The sequence below is a fragment of the Megalobrama amblycephala genome, linkage group LG23 (genome assembly GCF_018812025.1).
Source record: "Megalobrama amblycephala isolate DHTTF-2021 linkage group LG23, ASM1881202v1, whole genome shotgun sequence".
Taxonomy (NCBI): domain Eukaryota; kingdom Metazoa; phylum Chordata; class Actinopteri; order Cypriniformes; family Xenocyprididae; genus Megalobrama; species Megalobrama amblycephala.
Window position 1 is genome coordinate 22,771,612 of NC_063066.1, and position 21,094 is coordinate 22,792,705.

The 21,094-nt window shown below is 39.8% G+C and overlaps 2 protein-coding genes across 6 annotated transcripts in view; one reads left to right on the plus strand and one right to left on the minus strand.

Annotated features, from left to right (window-relative positions):
* The window catches only part of atrx (ATRX chromatin remodeler), a 49,861-nt gene extending 41,283 nt beyond the window's left edge, over nt 1-8,578 (plus strand). For all 5 annotated transcript variants that reach the window (XM_048176522.1, XM_048176523.1, XM_048176525.1 and 2 more), the window contains 5 exons: nt 1,018-1,167; nt 4,524-4,643; nt 4,883-4,978; nt 6,081-6,209; nt 7,265-8,578. In XM_048176522.1, the coding sequence (XP_048032479.1) occupies nt 1,018-1,167; nt 4,524-4,643; nt 4,883-4,978; nt 6,081-6,209; nt 7,265-7,489 (720 nt within the window). In that variant the 3' untranslated portion in view covers nt 7,490-8,578. The remainder of the gene's footprint in view (nt 1-1,017; nt 1,168-4,523; nt 4,644-4,882; nt 4,979-6,080; nt 6,210-7,264) is intronic.
* Nucleotides 8,579-9,182: 604 nt separating this feature from the next.
* On the minus strand, nt 9,183-19,937 carry fgf16 (fibroblast growth factor 16). The gene is made up of 3 exons (XM_048177025.1): nt 18,934-19,937; nt 15,692-15,795; nt 9,183-13,614 (listed from the first exon to the last, which is right to left on the minus strand). The coding sequence occupies exons 1-3, from the start codon at nt 19,193-19,195 to the stop codon at nt 13,369-13,371; spliced, it is 612 nt and encodes a 203-aa protein (XP_048032982.1). The 5' UTR covers nt 19,196-19,937; the 3' UTR covers nt 9,183-13,368.
* Nucleotides 19,938-21,094: the final 1,157 nt, after the last annotated feature.

A 21,094-nucleotide genomic window follows, 5' to 3' on the forward strand; every position in this document is an offset into this window, starting at 1 on the left:
GATTATGATTAATTTTTGTTTTTGTTTTATTTTGATTGTTGTTGCTGCTCAATTGAGTGATGACGTAACTATAACACGTTTTAAGTTCATAGGGTTGGGATCCAGCAGTATACTGGAGATGTTTCCAGATCTTGAGGACCTTTTTAATGTAAAGTGCAGGCAAGACAAAGAAAAGCAAACAATAGCTGTAGAGTAATTTTAAACCATGTTTGTAAGAGGCCTGGATGTGAATTGTGCGCCGCTCAGGTATTGTTTTTAATAACAGTGTAGTCATGGATACCAGAGTTGCATGAAAGCATCTGAAGTTGGCTGGAGGCCGTTTCTTTATTTTTAGCTTTGTAGTGCAAACTAACTGCTATTTATTTATATAAAGGAGTGCGTGTTATGAACACATACTGTAGCCTTATGAACTCAAAACTAGACAAACATAAACGATGCAAAAAAAAAAAAAAAATTCTGAACCTTTGTAACTTTTTGACATCAAGTAGATGAATATGTCCCCATGTACTATTAGGTGATCAGAATCTTGGGCCGTCCAGTCACAGTGAGGTAGTGACAAAGAAAAGGAAGTAGTGACACTTTTCATCCATATTGTGACACATCTGAGAGTAATGGGTTATCGGAAAAGAAGAAATGTAGGGCGGAATGTGGTTCTGTGTTTGTGTTGTTGGTTAAATGGTAAGATGTGGGCATGACATTCAAAAGGAATATATATGGATGAACCATTCACAATAATTTTATGCAGACTTCAAAAGATTCGTTGTTTTTTTTTTTTTTTTTTCTGCTTGGTAGGCCACAGAAATGTTTAAATGTTGATTTTGATCAATAATCATCATGGTAATTTATTAGAGGGTCACATCTTTGTATATGTGTGTGTATATTGATGTAGGATGTTAACTGGTTAGTATTAGTAGACTGCTAGGTTATCATACTAATACTACTAAAGTGGACCATCAAAGTAGTGTTATCTGTTAACTTTTTTTTTTTTTTTTTTTCTTTCTTTCTCCCCTGTCCCAGGATCCTGTCCTGGCAGAACTGCTTCACAGTTACAAAGATCAGATCGTCGGCTACCACGAGCATGACTCTTTGCTGGACCACAAAGAGGAAGAGGCCCTGAGTGAGGAAGATCGCAAGGCAGCCTGGGCCGAATACGAGGCCGAGAAGAAGGTGTGTACCCTCAAAAACCCTTTACTGTTATATAAATGTAATGATAAAAATATTATCTAATACCTGCATATCAGTCAGCAAATATGTTTGTTACAAGTGTATCTTTTCATTTAAACTTTTTTTTTTCTGTATCTGTCCATTACTGATAGCTGTTTGCAAAATCTTGGTGATGTATTATTTTTCTAGTTATGGACTGCATCTCACAAATATTATTGCGGAGTGATATCATAAGAAATGAACAAAAAAGGCCCATTTTAGTATTGCTTTTAAAAAGTAAAAAAAAAGTACTTTTTTTTTTTTTTTTTTTGAGCTACATAAAAACATTGAGAACTATCAAAAACCCTTGTTGCTTGCAAGAGGGTTCTTTAAGTGGTAACTGTTCAAACTGGACCCATCGAAGCACACCTTTTCTGAAGTGTCTAGTTAGGGATGTGCTTCTCCATAACTGAGGCTGATGCGATATGCGTAGCCAATGATACGATGCATTAAAGATACATATGAAGCAGCTACTGATGCAATGCGATACGATTCACCCCTATTACGATGCAGTGCGATCCGATTTCGTTTCGATTCAATGCAATGGAAAAAAAAATATGATGCTATGCAATTCAATATGTAAGGCTCTAAACTTATTTTTCTCAAATTCCCAAATTACTGTTAAAATTAAAACATGGATGAAAAATTGTGATGAAAAAAGACATACATTATACTATACAATAGTAGTACATAGTACTACAATAGTAATAGGGCTATATTTCTGTGACAAGTTAAACCGAACTTTTATTTTGACAGGTTAGCGTGATCTTTTCTGTGTATGTATATGATATGACAAAAGGTTTTTTTTCTCAAATTAAACAGTAAAATGCTCATGAAGTGCCTCTCAGAGCAGCTCTGGAGATTAAGTTTGTGTGTTCATGTCGTCATATAGTCAGATGAAGACACTAGAAAAAACACAGCGAGTGTCATGCATACTTCAGTATGTGTAGTAAACATATTTGCGCATCTGCAGCATTCACGCAGAACATGCAGGAATCATTCACATAGTCTCTTTACAGTTTAATATTCACAGGCACTAGTCCATATCATGATTTGATTTAAGTGTACCCACCTACTTTTGATTTTGTTCATCCAAAATTTGACAAATTCTGTGACATTCCATGTTATACAGTAAATTATGTTTTTATGAATGGATTCCATCAGTGTTTTATGCATTGCGGAAATCACAGGGCCCTGAATATGGTACAGATAGTTCACTTTTATTTCTTTGGTTTAGACAGACATCAAATCATAAATGAACTTAAGTGCATGGCCCATTCACAAACAGGCCTTGTAGTGCCATGTTAATCTATATTCTATGTGACTCAAGACATGCCTCGGTCTCCGTAGTGTTGTGATATGTCATATTCACGTAGCAGCAGCAGTGATGAGAGAACATGCTTGAGAAACAGTTTACAGAGGAGAAATCAATCTACATATAATATACTGGTCACAAATTATTGTTCACTTTCTAAATGATAAAAGTATAGCGCATCTACTAATAATTATATATAAATAAATAGTTTTTTTACCAATGCAAATATGTTAGAAACGATGCATCACGATACAAACGCCAACTTGCATCGCATCGTTAACTTTTATGCCGATGCACATCGGTGAATCTTACCATCCCTATGTCTAGTAGTTCAGAGGGTTAAATCATCCCCTTACATAAACGCAGTGAAACCTGCATGTCTGTGGGTGCAGATGATGGCTGAGTGCCTGTGTCCTTTTATATCCAGTCCTGGGATCCTTTGTAGTATTCAAACAATCTGAGTCATTGTCTTCAGATTAGAGACTCTTCAATCTCTGGTCAGCAGCTCATTAGTGGAGAAATCACCTGTTGCCATGAAGGACTCTGACTCTGCAGTTGAATTATATCCCAAGTGCTTTCTCTCCATTCAGATTCACTGTAATAATTTCTTTTCCAATCAGAACAGCATCTAGACTGATTCCCAGCAATCAATTAAATGCTACTTCAAATATAAATCTTTAATGGTGTTAAACTACTTCAAACTAAAAAAAGCGAAAAAAGTGAGATGCGATGTAATCGCAAACATTGTCCGTCTGACATAAATGCACATAGACCTACTGTTAAAAAAAAAAGTACAGACTGAGTCTACTTTCCCTGAGTACTTAAACAGTAAAAATTACCAAAATGCACATCCCAAGTATTGCAATAAAAAGACCACATGGAAACCGCATACATGGAAAATATCACTGTAATTATTGTGCCCAACACAGGAGCTGTATTTGTAGGCAGGAGTTATACCTGCTGGCTCTCAGTTGTTATACTGAGCATTGAGACAGTGCAGACATGTGTTTTGATTTGTGTGTGTGTAATTCTTACCATATTGACACACAAATTCTGCAATACATGTGCTCTGTCTCCTACATTTCATGTTATTTTTTGGCAAGATGTTTTAAATATTATGCTTAAATCAGAGTAATTTCATCAGTGAATCACTTGGCCAGAGCTATTTAATGCAACGAAAAGAATTCACCTGCTTTTGATCATCTCACTACAGTCATTTGTGTATTTTGAGATTGAAGAGTTTTGTCTAATTTGGTTGCTGAAAATCATTAACAATGTCAGACCCATTAAGGTGGATTTTAAGCAGTCATTTGCAGTGATTAGAGAACCCTATCGAGTTCTGCTCATGATTTAGTTGAAAACAGCCATGCAGTGAGTGCCACATTTTGAAAGGGGATTGAAAGAGCATCCATTTAGATTGTCCCACGGCTGCGGTCTGTGGCGCAGCTGTGATCCACGCCGCCGTCTCTGTCGAACACCTGCTTGTGCCAGGTCTGAACACCGGACACTCAGCTGTGGAGTGTGTTTATGAGCTGCGTGCACCAAAGACCCAATTAGAGGGCGGGATTGGCTGCATCTGCTTCGGTAGTTAATTTACACACAAACACAGCCATCCTGCTGACCTTCGCGAGGGGAACGCTCTGTTTAGAGCCATAAGACAAACACAGCTTGGGCAGGACCCTAACAGAGGTTCACATGGGTGCACATCAGGATTTTTTGGATCCTCCAGTGATTTGTTGGCTGTGAATAATAGTTTGCAGTGTGTCTTTGCCAGATCGAAGACAAATCATGTCAAAGTCGCAAATCGAGTGGAAAACACAGTCCGAAAGCAATGCTTTGATTACCCTATAGCAGGCGCTAGTGTGATGGAAGACTGACTCATCTGTCAGGCCGAACTTGATTTTAAGATTATTTATAATTGGGATCTTTCTGTGTGACCTCATCTTATTAAATTAAGTTTGTCTGGTTCTGTTTGGCTGATGGACCTGCTCTGCTGTTGTTTCAGGGTCTGTCCATGCGTTTCAACCAGCCGTCCTATTCTCAAATGGGCGTGGGATCAGCACCAAACTCCTACTTCCCCTTCAACGTGGCTGCATTAGCCTCCATGAGCAACCAACAGTTGGAGGTAAGTAATGAGCTCCACATGCACATTTCACATTCCTTCAGCCGGCAGCTAATTGTGACATGCGTCCTCAGGCAGTGACATTTGGTGTCGGCCAGCTGCTATTTATGTATGCTAGTTATCTCTGTGAAAATATCAAATTCAGCTTTTTTTTCTTTTGTTTCCCCCTTGGATTTGTTTTAATCTCATCTAGTGTGTTCTTTTTTTCTTCTCACACTTTATTCTTTCACTCTACGTTCAAGGATTTGATTAACCAGGGCAGGCAGAAAGTGTTGGAGGCCACTAGCGCTCTGAAGTCGGTGCCTAGGGAGCCACTGGAGGACATCATCGCACAGGTGGTGAGTGACGAGAGGAGAGCAATTCTCTACATTTGAGGCAGTTAATCGGAAAGGCTACACATAAAGAATCCGATATACTTGTGGCAAAGTTATTTTTTGTTCCTCACTCGGGGGTAAAAGTAAGTTTGAAATTCCTTTGTTGCGTTAGCGAACATCCCAGTGCCGCCCACGCTGCTGAGATCTGCATTTAGATGTAAATATGTGCTTGCCAATTTCTTCTCAATAAAAAAATTAAAACGCAAGAAAAATGTCAGAAATGGGAAAGCATCTGATCATAGTGATGTGAAATTTTTGCATTATCTCTGCAATTCAGCCCTAGATTGCTTTAAAGTAAACAGCTTTACGGTATTAAACATGAAAAAACAGTGTCAAGTGTCTCAAGTGTCCGTTTCAATTAGAAGTGCAACTTGCTTGTGTCTTACCTCGACAGACTGAACAGAAGAAATAAACTGAATAATCTTTTCAATGTCAAGGAAGGCAGAGCCTCAGAGCCACACCTACCCGTTACGAAATCTCCACTGATCAATGGTAGTTCAAAGTTGTTTACCAGCTGGAGCAACCTTTTTGGGAGAGTTCACTTTGGAAAGCTGTTTCAAACTCCAGAAATGAACTCCAAACAAACTTCATTTTGGCCTGATTTTGTTTGAAATGACATCACTGCAGTTCGTTCTTCGATTTAGTATATCTGCCCCTAGATATACTATACTGCCACCTTCATTCTTCGATTTAGTATATCTGCCCCTAGATATACTATACTGCCACCAATTAAACTGATGCAAAGCTACAGACATGAATGAACCCAGAGAAGAGAGAAAAAAAAAAGGCCTGCCAACCACTCTGAACACCTTAGCAACTGCATAACAACGAGCCTCAACACCCTAGAGTCATGGTGCAAGTCTTGTAGGGGTACGCAAGTAAGTTGCACTTCTAAAGCCTACACTTATGAGGGTGTACTATTTGACACTGTTATTTGCCGTGTCATCAGTATTAAGCTTGTGTTGGACTGATTTCTGAACAACTGCTAAATGTGTTTGTATGTGTGATGAGCATGTGTTTGTTTGTTGAGGTCTACAGGATGTAACAGGTGTGTTGTTTTTGGCAGTGGAAGGAGAATCCGAGTTTACCGGAGGCCCAGGTTCAATCCATGGCTCTTGGGAGGCAGGCCGGCTTTGAGTTGGAAATCAAACACAGGGAGGCTGTTTATCGTGATGTCCTCAGCAAGCAACAAACTGTACGTTTGCTCATCTCTCACTGTTTCCATGACATCATGTGCTCTTCTTGTGTTTAAGTGACATGAACATTTTAAACTAAATAGAATGAAAGGGACTTTTACTACTGGGACACTGTTGCACCACTTACCCAGCATATTTCGCATTGCACAGACAACTTGTTTTCCCCATTTGGCCAAAATAGTTAAATATGATGTGTGAATTAATCATATTTAACTATCCTGTGAATCCTTAAGTCTTAATGTCTTATTCTCATTGTCTCAATGTTTGATTAATATATAAGGCAATAAAAAGTCTAAAATATCTTAAATGGTATAACAAAAGCCTATTATAAATGCCCTGTCCCAAATGAAACCCTAAGCCCTCACGATCTTCCTTAGAGTCCACACCTCTGTGACATAATGCCAAAAATACCAAAAGTGCACATTGAGGATGCATATCGGCCGCTCGCTCGCCCCCTTTCAAGGGCACATGAAGATGTCATTTGGGACAGGACCTAAATTATCATACTGTAATATTTCCTAAATGGTTGTGTTTTATCTCCCTCATCTTTTTGAATGAGCAGCTGGCAGTAGTAAAGCATAGACATATCAAAATAAGAGTACCGTTCTATTTCTGGCTTATTTATAATTACAAGTCCTGAATTATGCATAAAATATTTCCTCTAGTTTTTTGGTATTTTGGTGACGTGACATAAACTGTATTTGGCATTTAAAAATTCAACAAGAAATTCAATACATTTATTTTATTATAGTATCAGCAAAATCCTATACCAATCGATCTTTAATTTGTATGTGTTGATAGATTAGTACATAAACCAATTTCAGTACATACTGTATTAACAGAATCTGAGATACAAAATGTAAATGTTCAAATGTAATCAAAGAACGTGCTGCTGCGCGTTGTTTGTTTGTGGACAGGTAATGTAGCATGGTCATCGTTCAGTTTAGAAAAAAAGCACCAGTTCCGTTTGAAAAGGGATATCAGAAACCTTGAAATAGCTTGGCTTTCTGAAGCGACATAAAAGAATAACATCCAGTCTATGTCTCCTCTCCAGCTGATGATGTACGTGCAGAAGGTGATCGCCAACCGGAAGGTCCAGGAGCAGCAGATGGCCCTGGCGAGACAGGGTATGCTGCTCAACCAGTTGGCCATGCAGAATGGTCTCGCGGCTCCTATGAATCAGATGGACCTGCTCGGGTTGTACCAGCAGCTCGGGGCGCTCCAGGGCCTCCCCTCATCACAGCTGGGCAAGAACCCGGGCCCTTCTAAGGGACTGTAGATGCCTCCGCCCCTCAGTGTACACACAGCTGGACTGACACAGCCAGGACACCTACTTGAGCTCCTCAGTCATGAGAGGGCATCCTGGGACTTTGTTAATGGGGTTTTGGCAGTGCAGTTTGTCATTTTTGTGTATATAGCCTTAATGTTATTCAAGATCTTTTTTTTTCTCACACGTATTTAAGATTAAAGAAGATATTCTCCCCAAATGCTTTTAGGCATTGCAAGTTTCTTTCCCCTTGAATAAGGGCTGTGCATATATGAATAATTATATTGCAAGGAAAACAGCGTGATTGAAGAGGGACCATAGCGTTTCTGTTCTATAACCATAGAGAAGATTTCGCCTCGTAAATACTCTCTGCGTTAATATCTTCCTAGTAGTGGATTGTCATCGGTACTGTGATAGCCAGTGCGCCAGAGACACTGCAGCGGACACCATAAATGTAATGTCAAATCAAATGGCCTTATATCAAGCAGCTAGATCTCTTCTAATGTTTTAAAACCCCTTTTTCTAATCTGCTTTTAGGTATTTAAACTCGTTGTTGCTTATCATGCTATGGAATGTCTGTGTTGTTAAAACTGCTTGCTGAATTCCTCTGGACTTTTGTAACATCAAACTTCTCGTTGTAGTGTTGCCTAGCATATTGTTGTTAGTACTGTTCATATTTTATCTTTCTGTTGTTGTTTTTTTTTTTTTCTGTTTCTTTTCCCCACTTGCTTTGGGTTTGTGCCTGAGTTGGCGTCTGGCAGGTGTTGGGTACATGTTTGTGTGGTTTAACCGAAGTTCGACCTCTACTGATGATGATATAATAATGCTAACACTTTCCTTATCAGGTTAGTGCTCAGGCTGTATTGTTCTGTTCTTGGGCACATCTCCACTTCGGATGCTAAATTAGATGTTTTTCATTGGCAACCAAAAGCCCTTTGATATCCACAGGGTGTCGTTCAGAAATGTAGAGGAACTTTTTCCCCTTCTGAAAATGTTCTAATGTTAGCATATACACCAACAATTTCTGCCATTAATATGATCTGCTACTTAGTATTTAATATCACATTTAAATAAAGTGACCAAAAGGTTGAGTTACATTCAGGTCTTGCTTGTGGGTGTTTTTTTTTGTTTTGTTTTTTTTTTGTTTGTGCTTCACTGTGCAATTTCTGCACTACCTTCTTCACAGTGAGTTTGCAAAAATTATGATCTGCGCAAACCTAATTAATGTTAATAAGTTTCTAAGGTTGAATATAAATCATTTCTAGTTATGCTCAGTTGCAAGATAATTTCTCTCTGTAAGTGCAATAGCAATTATTAAAACGTATCGATCATGACAACGAAAGTCATGAAAATGTAGGTCAAAAGATGTGGGAACTCTGAAATATTTTGACATTTTAAAGGCGCTCTAAGCGATTCTGAGCGGAGTAACTTCCTGTTGACGTTCGAAGTGTTGTCAAACAAAACAGAGGCTAGCTAGACCCTCCCTCCTACTCCTCCTGGCCCTCCCCTCCGTGCTTCCTGAAACAGTCATGAACGCGCATTTAAAATGTAAGTAGCTTGCGTATTGACGCTGCTTGTTGGTTATTGGCTGGAACATGTTTATTATGCTAAGTGGTCCAGGCTGCACCAGTTTGTTTTTATTGCAGTTTTCGGAGCTTGTGGCGACTATAGAGACCGCGTTTTTTTACAGTGTGTTCAGGGGGACAGGCAGCTGTCGCATAGTGAGGAGATGTTTGCGGTATGTGAAAAAAAAAAAATTGGGCCTAAAAACGCGTCAAATCGCTTAGAGCGCCTTTAAACTTTTAAATGAGCATTTATATTTTTTGACATTTATATTGGATTTTCTTCAATTTAAGCAATTGAGAATTTTCTAAAATTCCATTTTGTTCCATCTGCTCTCAGATGCCACATTCGACCACTCCAGATAGGTCTACGCATCCGCCATCTTGGGATGGTTAACATGATGCTGTTCATCATTCACACTAACAAATCAATTCATTTTAATTGAAATTTCACAGCATTGTGCAGCCTATGCCTGTAAAATACACAGAGCTGATGAAATGGGATAACTTTTCAGAGGTGAGGATGTGCTGGTTTGTGTTTTTATGTATAACTCAAGATACAATATACATATACAGAATTAACCCATTAATGATCAACTAAATGCTGTGAAAATCATCTGCTAATGTCGATTGTGGATAATAGCTCTCGAGTGGTCATGGACCGGATTTGACTGTCCTAGTATGGCGGATGGCTTGCGTATAGCAGTCCATAGAAACAAACTGAAGCATCAAAGTATATTGTTGGTTCTGCAAGATGCGTTGCCAATAGTACCAGCTGTCACTGACCTGACTGCAAAATTGGCAAACAACCAGGTACTTGGGTGGTAATTAGCAAAATTAACATACCACTGGCCACCACTGGATTTCTAGACATTGGTTTTAAAGAAAGGAAATTATCTACTTTTTAGGACAGATGTATACTGGCTAGACCAGGGCTCTTTAACTGCGGTCCTGGAGGGCCACTTTCCTGCAGAGTATGGCCCTGTCCTAAATGGGACACTTCATGTGTACTTTAGGTCTTGTGGACTTACAATGGCTGCTGTGTGTCCGTTAAGCCCACGAGACAGTAGGGTGTCCCACTCATCATTTAAGGTTTCACAAGGGTGCTCGCGAGCGCCCCCTTTGCGGCTGCTATGCCCCCTTGATGCACACTTTTCCTGAGCCCGCACTGGTGCAAGCCTCGCAACAGACTTCTTCCCGACAGTCAAAGCGGTGTTACATCACGAAAGTGCGGACTCGTAGGAAGACCGCAAGGGTTTAGGGTGCCATTTGGGTCAGGGCCTTTAGCTCCAACCTAGGTCAATCTAGGTCTTTGGGATTGCTAGAAAGTTACAGGCAGGTGAGTTTGATTAGAGTTGCAGCTAAACTCTGCAGGACAGGGCCGTCCTGGACTGAAGTTGAAGAGCCCTGCACTAGATGTTCATGCATGTTAAAATGTGCCACACCCGTCCCATGATTGTAGCAATGCAGTTGACAGTCAGATGAGGTCTCCAGAAGACAACAGAAACGTGTGCCCCTGATTTGCACTCATACTAGTTAGTTCTACTTATTTTTGCTTTAAAGAACTATTGAGTACTGAAATATTTTCTGTAAATGAATAAGCAAATGAGACCGTTCTTAAAGTCCATGACCACAATAGCAAATTTCAGATGTGCTTTCTCCAGACAGCTCTCTTTTCACACCCTGAGAATCTATCTCCTCCTGTACACCCCAATCCACCCCTTCAGTCTTTCATCTGCTATGTCTTTTCTACTGCTTGCTATTATTTTCATTTCTTTAGCAGCCAGAGTTTTTCTCCCCCTCTTTTCCATTCGCCCCCTCAAGCCCACGTCTCCCTCCTGAGGGGAGCTTGCATTCACAGCTTGCAGAAAGCTGCCAAAAGAGAAACATTACAACTATTGCAGATGTTGAAATGTTGATCCCATCCTTGGTATGCCCAGATTACCACTCGGCTAACTTTGCAGCACCGAGCAGCTGTTCCCTCATCTGTCCCCCAATGTTAAAACCTGCTTCCGTTCACATGAATATGCAGTATTCACTTCGTATCTGAAAGTATTTGAGCGTGTTGGCTGCAAAGCTAACAATTGATCATCTGAACGGAGCCCAGCCAAGGATGTTGTCAGGCAACGGAGGTGGGTGGGGTTGTGAATGTTTGTAAATCTGGTTTGTTCTATCCAAATTGTTCGTTTCTGATTATGAGGGTTGACTGAAACAGTATAACTCAGAGTCCATTCAGGGCAACATCAGTGCTGGTCCAAATCTTCATTCAATCACCATGGGGGTTTTGTGTTGCTGTGATTTACAACACATTGGATTCATAAAAACAACAATAGTTCCATGTATGTTTTTACTATTATATAGGTAATTAATATTGTTGTGGTGCCGACTTTTCAAAAGGTTTGACGCTCACCAAAGCAACACATTCTCATGTATTGTTTCGCTTTCTGTGGGGCGTTGATTTATGCCTCTACAGACTGCTAAGGGAGAACTTTCCCACAGGTTCCCTGAGCCAAGAGCTGTCTTTTTACATCATCAGCTAACATCCACATCTCTAGAGAGCTGGATTATTCTGTGAATGCTGCTGCTGTGATGTTCTGGAATTTACGCTGTACTAGATAAACAACATTTCACAGATTGATTGTCTCCTGCTGAACATGAAGATTTTCTGAAAGGGTATCAAATGCGTTGTACTTTGAAGACAACATGGAATTCACTCTACCTACTTGACCATACTATTCCAAAGACAAAAATTTGTAATCTTTCAACAAAACACAACTTGCTCTGCCTCTGATGGAGTGCCACACAGTTTTACTTGCAAATAGTTGACATTATAGATAGAAGTACAATGGTTTGTGAATGCTGTATCATGTTCACTTACACAACTAGTGCTCTCACCGTGTCTTGTGTTTCTTAAAACCATATGTTCTATATAGCAGTACCTTGCCCTCCTTTAATGCTTAACTGTAGCTAAACTATCATAGAAGTCAAACTCAATCAGCTCAGTGTTTCTCAGATTTTAATTGGTACAGAGAATCCTTGCAAATATGGTCAATGACAATAAACAATAGCAGTCATTCAGGTCAAATGGTTTAGCCCTTCTGTATATTTCAGTAGAATCTACAGTTCCAATAACTTCAAGTTCATTACAAAATAGAGCCTTTGAAATAAATAAATATATTTATATATAGATTTAATAATTATACTTTATATGTAGAAAATAAATATATTGTACATCTTATAAATAGGTTTGTCCATATTTACATGTCTTTCACTTACATTTTAATAATGTTCCTGACAACCTGAACATTATAAGTCACTCTTTGTCAAATGACCAAAGCCTCTACCAAACCCTTCAGGAAGCACCATATATGTTCTCCGCTTGCTTTGAAAGTGATAAGTTGGTATTTGCTGTTTCTACAAAAATTCTAAAGTTTGAACCTCTGCTGAACCTTCAAAAGAAGGTTGACAGAATCTGACAGAAGACATAAAGAATATGATCTATGTAAGCCTCTCTAATATTTTACATGAAGAAAGGGGTGTTTGTTTCCATTAGCGTAAAGCCTTGTTACTTCTTCCACAATCTCAGAATATTTCCGTTCAAAATTAATATTGTTTCCAGTAGAAGCTGGTCATTATTCTTCAAAGCGTCTTTCTCCTTTTAAGTGCCCTCAAAGGTATATTTAATTTGAAAAGCTCTTGCTTTGCATTTGTCCTACAGGAAGGTTGGGTATTCTCCCCATGTCCATGTTTTTGCTAAGTGCTGCGTCATGACCTTTCAACATGAGATCTGCCCCCGAGTCACCAGAATTGGCATGTTAATTTTTATCTTTACAGTCAGAGGCAGTTTTACTTCCTATGCTCAGGTGAAAAGTTGCTCAATAAATTTAGATTTAGACCCTTGTTTTTGTTTTGTTTTTTTTCCAGTGAGGACATGCCCAAAATGTGGTCCACTTTACAAAAAGTGTGGCTCACACAATGACTGTCTGAAGAAAGGTTGATTGTATGACACAATGTCATGAGGCCCTGAAGTCAACACCTCTTCCTCAAGACATCTTTTGGCACCAGCTTTGGATGCAGGAATGTTCCCTCTTCTCTGTGGTTTAAAACCCATTAAGGAGAGGAAACGGAGCCATCCAGGACACACACGTACTGTTTATCTCAATCACCATTGGAGAGGGCCTCCTCATTTTGGACCAGAACCCAAATATAAACAGCTGTGAGGCGAGAGAAGTAGGGTCTTGTATTTCTTAATGTTCTTCAGAGTCCGTGTTTCCCATCAAGCACCTCTACTACGCCTCTCCAACACAGCAACTCCGATGGATGCTCTTGTCACCTGTGCTGGAACAAGTCTCTGTAAGCTTGGGGTATCTTCTCTATCTCAACAGGTCTGGGCAGGAAGTGAGTCAACTTCTGATGCTTTTTAGTCCTGCCGCCTTCTCGAGGCGAGCCGTCCTTGTTCAGAGCCACGTAATAGTATCTCCCAGTGTCCGCATGCTTGTAGAGTGTAGATGCATATGTGTTGTACCAGTTCTCCTCGAATTGCTCTCTGAACACACACTCTGCTGTCAGCTTCTTCTGCAAGGCAGCCAGAAAGAGACAAAAACATTGTATACGGTCAGTTACAGCAGCATTGTTGGAAAGATCTTGTGTCCTACAATGATAAACAAGCTTCACCTAAACCAGCGGTGTCCAGTCCTGAAGGGCCACCTGCATGCAGAGCTTAGCTTCAACCCCAAATAAACACACCTGAACCAACTAATCAAGGTCTTTGGGATTACTGGAAACTTCCAGGCAGCAAGTTGAAGCTAAACTCTGCAGGAAGGTGGCTCCTTTAGGAGCAGGATTGGACACCCCTGATGTACAAAAACTGTTGGAGACGAGGATTAAGATATGAATTAAAATCCTGTCCTGAGCCAATCAGAAATATTCTAACCAAAACATCATATGGTGTGATATCTAACTGGTAATCTATCCTCTGTCCATCAAGTGTTGAATGTAAGTGCGTTTGACCACATGTTTAAGAACTAACATGCGCCTCCCATTTCCAGACCTCCAGATGCGCTGGAAATCATGAGGGTGTGAAGACGTGGTACTGTTTCTTTCTCACAGTGCACAGTTTACCCTTTTCACCATCGCAAAATGTGTGGAGTGGAAACTATCGTGAGGCCAGACAGCAGGTGCTCGCTGCACCAGAGAAGGGAAAGTCATTATGGGCAAGCTTTGCAGTTTACACCCAAAATCATTCTTCAAAACTGCTAACCTTTTTGTCTGCTTCCCCCATGATGCAACAAGCTCTCTCGCACAAACACGGCAGCTTGAGAGAGTCTGTGTGGGCTGCTACTACTACACCACTGACAGAACTCCATGAGCAATGACTTCGGGTTAAGCAGGTGAACATTTGCTGGCTGACTACACTGCTGAGAACAATAGAAGACACTGGGGCTACATCATGTTTCCTGCCAAAGAACAGTCATGGAATGGGCCAGGTTCAAGTCTTGGTGTCAAGACAATACATTTAAAATTATTTTTTAAGATAAAGTCAACTTTAAAAGTTCTGTTAAATCGGTTTAACAGTTAGTTCATGTGAATAGAATAAGAAGTTTTTTTTTTTTTTAAAAAAGAGGTATGAATTCAAATAATTAATATATGGCTGCTTAGTTTTAGGAGTAAACCCATTTGGAGTAAATATTGCTCCATGCATGGGATTTACAAAATGTCTTGATGCTAATCACCAGTGAAGGTAATTCTCTCCTTGATCTTACTGCAACAGGAATGGACCATTTCAATCTGCGCAATGAACCTAGGCCTGAGTCTTCAGGTGATTTTCAGTGTGATTGCATGCTGACATGCATTTACAGTCTGATTTAATGGGATGTTATCGCATTACATGTGAAGTCATCTCTTCTTGCTTTAAATAGGTTTGTTTTAACTCAGGGTCCACAGAAACTTACTGGGGCCCCCGCTTATTGTCTCTGGAAATCTGATAGCTTGTTTCTCCTGCAAGCATGGCAAAGTCTGCAGAGGGGGAGGCCAGGCACATTTTCCTATATATGGTTCTCTATGCTAGCATACAAAAAGTTAGTCAAATCCCGCTACTTGCTTTTATCTCCTGGTCTCCGTTACAATTAGCACTCCAGCAGAGAACAGCGTGGTCCTCGCACAACACGCAGATATGCAAGAGACCAAGAGCTCTCAGCTCGTATATCCACGATATGTGGGTGTGTATACGTTACACGCTTCATGTGTTCCTGGAAAATATGTAAATATTTTAAGTATGGAGCGAAATGAAGAGGCAGTTTTTCTTCTTTGAGATTGAACGCTCTGTCTGAGAGCTTGTTCTTGAGTGGAAAGTTACAAAGACAAAAAACAAGGTGAGCCACGCGGGCTACAGCAGACCTTGCTGTTACCTACTGATCAGAGGTCAGGGCTTGCAGCAGTGGAAACACTGCTTGTTTTGTCTGGTTAAGTGATTTTTTTTATTGAACATCTACATCATATGGGGAACAGACTGAAGCTGAGCTGGTGGGTGGGTTGTCGTTTGCTCCTCATTCCAGCTTTGACTGCATTCCTATTGAAACACTTCATAGAGCAGAACCTTCTGTTGGTGGATGTTGTTTGGAGTGTGTGTGAGCACTACAGGGGTTTGACTTACCGACCCATAGAGTTCACCTTTCTCATTCATCCCCAGATAAAGACCAGCATCCACGCCTCGTATGCTCACCAGCCCGACGGCCAGACTGATAAACTCCAGAATACCTGCCAGACAACAACTCTCGTCAGACATTGACCAGACACCTTTACAACTGTAGCACAGCTGTACATCAACAGTGCTGTATAGGCAAGAGTCTTTTTAAGTAAGATGTTTAATCTTACCCCCTTTTCCCAGCTGAAAGAAGCAACATAAACCAGCCTAAGGTGGTCCGTTGGTTGTAGCTGCTATAAGCGGATCTAGCTGGTATTCCAGCCTGGCCAAGCTGGTGGTTAGCTGGTTAGCCAACTGGTCTCTCAGTCTGACGAGCTGACAAATGCCCAAAACCCCTCTTTAACCACCAAAGCACACCAGCCCTACCAACCTGGCCAGGCTACCAGCTATGCTATCACCTTTGACTGGTTTATGTTTTTGCTTTGATTATTTTCCACCAAGAATAACTGACTCATCTCTGTATTCTGTTGTGTTTTGTCTACAAAAAGAGTCTACTTTGAGAATTTGGTATTTAAAAGATGGGGATTTTCTCACCTGTGCCCTTCCAAGTAAGCTTTCAGCAGACTACCATCTAAAAATGTGGCGCAATCTAAAAATAACCTGAAGGACAGGAAATTAAAGTCTTGTTACTAACACTTTGATCATAGAGCGTGTGCACAACACAAAAGTCAATAGTCTCTGAAATGTTTGGTTAAGCCTCTTGTTGCTACTCTTGTAGCAACTCTTGAGTTTGATTAACATCTCACTTTATTTTGCAAACTTTTACAATATATGTTCTTATACAAATCAATAGTGTGTTGTTATCTGCATCAATGCGCATTCGTGTCAATTTTCAGGATAAGAGCCCAATCTTGGCGCAAACCAGCTGTTCACACTCTCTTGATTAAAGACTAAAGCAAAAACTACACCTTTGTGGCCTTTTACCACCACCTGGACCAAGTATGTTATGATTTGGATGCCAAACGACGACACAGAAAACTCTCTGAAGCTGGGTTAAGCAGAAGCACATTTCATATGCGTTTAATCAAAGACACTGCCAGCTTGCAACATTACCGACAAACGGCTCGCATTTGCCAGAAGGATGCCAGAAACATGACCGCGGACCACCCAATCCAGTAAAGCCTAAAAACAAGCATTACCACTGGATTCCACAGTGGTCATGCTTTAATTTAGAGCTATTCCTGTTTTCTAAGCGAGGGCTGCACCTGCACAATGATTACGGATCAGAGCAATGTAAAAAATTCTCATGTCTGGGCTCTGCTATCATTTGTTTATCATTGTAATACCAAGCACTCCTTGACTGATTTATTAGTGCTGTAATTAGTAGTGTCTGTGCCTGCGTCGGCCGGGGTCCTTTGAACACGTTTTCAGAGAAAAACAGCCTCATGCTGTGAGCTTGTTTTCCACTGCAGAGGAGCACCTGCGTCCCTTGACCCGGCGCTGGAGTTCGCCAAGGGCAATTCGAGTGTAAGACTGAGAGATATGCTGCTCTTGTCTAATGGGTGGATTTATATACAAAAATTTCAAAGTGTCATTTGCTCTCTTTTTTTTTTAATTAGCATTTTGCAATCATTTTTAATTAACTGGTGTTTTGGTGATTTGTAGTGGTTTCACAACCACAAATTTCTGTCTTAATTTTCAGCACTATGGCCCGGTTTCACAGACAGGGCTTAGACTAAACCAGGATTAGGCTTTAGTTCAATTAGGGTATTTAAGTAGCTCTTATAAACGTACCCAAGAAAAATAACATTACTGGTGTGTGCATCTTGAGACAAAACAATGGCTCTGACATATTTTAAGATATGTCAGTGCAAGTTCCTTTCAGTTAAAACAGCTCAAACATGCATTTCAGTCTTGAACTTAAGCCTGCACTTAAGCCTTGTCTGTGAAACCGGGGGGTATATCTGATTTATTATTTTAACTCTAACAAACCTCTTCTTCTGCTTTTAATGATTTGTGTTAAAAGGGTTCTTGTGCTATATTTCTTTACTATAAATGGCCCTTGGGTATTTTATGTAATGCTCTGGCATTCATAAAATAAGCGTGCCTTAACTGTCCAAGCACTTTTGGGGGACACTATATATGGGGTGTAGATTATAACATGGGACGTGCGACCCCCAAAGCATTATCAGTATTGTAAAGAAACCCCCATCAGCTTCACTTGAAATCTACACCGCTGTATTCTGCCCAAGTTATGCATACAAGTTTTGTCTTGTGCATGCAAACTGACAACCAGATCTGCCAAACTGAACATTTTAATATGTTTGTTCTTAACTTTATAGTGAAGAAACAAATTTTACTATTACAGATTTCCCATAAGGTGTTTTCCTTTCCTTTAATTTTCCTTTCCTTCTCAATGACTGACAGCAAACTGATAAATTGCCTGACTGTGCACTCACTGAATCAGCAGGGACATGCAGCATTTGTTTGTACACTTTAAACAGGTGCGTTTATGTCACAAATTAAAAGTAAGTAGTGACTTTAATGATGAATCTTTGACAACATGTTTAACTGTTGTAGTATTGGCATTTTTGTGAACTGTGTGAGTGTGTGTGTGTCTATTTAACCATATTTTGGGACACATTTGTATCCAGAAGTGATCTAAACCTGACAAAATCTCTCAAAACTTCCTTTTTGGGACATCCTCATTTGTAAAATAATATAATATAATATAAAGTAAATACAGTTTTTTTAAATTGTAAAAATGCAGAAACTTTTCGGTTAGGGTTAGGTCATATTTATATTATATATATATATATATATATATATATATATATATATATATATATAAACAGTCAATGAAATGTCCCATTTTAGATAACGTGTGTGTGTAAATATCATCAATACTTTTCCCTGATAAACACATTACAGTGTTCTGATCTTGTAGCAAGACTTGTCATGCTACATGTAAACTTTCTTGTAAACATGCTTGTTACTTTTATCACATTCCAAACACATATTAATGTTTTTAATTCAGCTTGAGATGACACGATGCAAATTATAAACACTTAAAGGCAATATTTGTCTGGCAAAACGTTTTAATCCTTCTCCATAAAATTGGAATGGACAAGGCAAAAGTTTCCCAGAGAGACCCAGGTAGGCTACTTTAACACACACATATGATGGCCAAAACTGCTGATTGACGGATGGCTGAATTGACAAATGGATGAAAGGGTGGATGGAGTTCTCACCGAATCTACTGTGGTCCTGTCTGGTTCCGTGTACCGTCCCGTTGGGAAATATCTCCAGCTGGAAGCCGGTGCGGCAGTAGAGCTGCCTCCTGCGCAGGATGCCCTTCAGGTGGCCAAAATCCGTGAGCGATCCGCGCTGCAGTCTGCCCTCAATCAGACCCAATCTCTCATTCAAACCATCCGACAGAGGCACATTCCCTAATGCTGGAAAAGCCTGCAAATCCAGATCGATGCTCCCGAGAAATCCAGCAACCTCTGCCATGACGAGGAACTTTGGACTTTGGATGTTTAGAGAGCGAAGAGGAGAGAGACGCTCTTTTCATCTGTGATCAGACTGAACGAGTCATTTATATAGACATCCATATCCTCCCCGAGCCACGCCTGGATGACATCCCTGCTGCTTCACCTTCAGCATGTCAACGTAGAGCTTCTGCTCCAACTTTCATAACTGATGCTGCTGTCTGTGTCGGATCTTTCTGTCTGTCTTTCGGAGCGTAAGTGAGTCAGTGTGTGCGCGTGAAATAACACTCAGCCCGCAAGAAGTCCTAAAGAGAAGACCAGTGACAAGCTATCCAACCCACGCAGTGCGAAAAGTTCTCAAGACTGTGTGTCTGTGTTTTATTCGTCTAATCGTAGCACGAGTTGCGTGACTGGAGTCTGACAGAGGATCAGTCTCTCTCACTGCAGCGCGCTGCGAGTCACTAGAGGAGTTCCAGGCTGCGTTTCAAACTCTAATGAGCTGCCTCTCTAGATTGCATTTTTGGCCGTTCCGCAGTTCTGGGCATCACAGGCACTTGCAGCAACTTGTAACATAGTAAACTGCGTACCAAGACTTTATTTTGGGTATCACAGGTACGTGCAGCAACCTGTAACAGTGAGCTACCTACCTAAGTGTCTGCAACATTTTTGGACATGTCAGGTGGTTCCAACAGTTTGGGTCATCGTAACATTTAATACATAGAAAACTGCCTAACTAGACAAAATAACTGAACATTATTGGTACAGTTGTACAACAATTCTTCCTAACCCTAACCCAACATTTCATTTTTAGCAGGCACTTTATGAGTTAGTATGATAGTATGTGAGAATATAAAACACACATTCAAGGAAAACAAAAAAACATTTTATTCAGAGGCCCAAACTGAGCAAAATTATGGAATTTGGTGCAGATACTGATATGTATAAAGGAAATTCTAACTGTAATGTAAATCAATGAGACTTTTATTACAGTATAACAGACTACTTAAATAAAATGCATAAAAATATCATTATTTATTATGAAGATTTATGGGTAGCCTATCATAAGTTGGTGTATACCAACATTTATGACAATTAAAGATTTTTTTGAAAGCTGCATCAACACCTGAAATGCCTACCTAAATATAATTTTGGGCATATAAAATACTATAGTAATTTATAGTAAATACTAAATTGTAGTATACTGTATATATTATAGTATTTACAACACTTTGTTAATGAATGCTACAGCCTACTGTAGTAAATATAACCCAGTATTTATAAACTGTAATAAATACTGTAGTAGTTTTTACTACAGTAAACTGTAGTGTATTTTAGTATAATCTACCCTATATAGTTGTAGAAAACTTAGTACAGTATTGGGTAAAGTATTTTTTTTTTTATATTAGCATAGTTATTATATTTCCACAGCAACTATAGAATTACCACAACAAGTACTTTACTATAGTATGGTTCAAAAACACTATAGTATTTACTATAAATTACTATAGTATTTTTTGCTGCACGTCTGCGATACCTAAAATAGCTGTCTAATTAGTAAAATTGCTAAATTTCGAAGATGTCAAAACCTGATGCCAAAAAATGCTGTCTAGGTAGGCAGCTCAGTAGGTATTGACACACAGCCTCAGTCTGAGGTTTTCATAGAGTTCATTTCTCCACCTTCCCTGTGTAAGCAGGTGTTTCCTCCTCCTCTCCAGACCAGCTGTTGGATATCTACTGCAGAAATTAAAGGAGCAAAGAAATACAAAAGGTTGATGACGTATTTTATTAAAGCTGAGCAGTACAGGGAATGCATGGCAGGCGGAATTTCATAAAATGTGAAATGTATGCGTCACATGAAATAGCAATGAGAGATACACCAGATGACCACAAACTTCATATGGTTTCTTCTGTAGGAAATGAT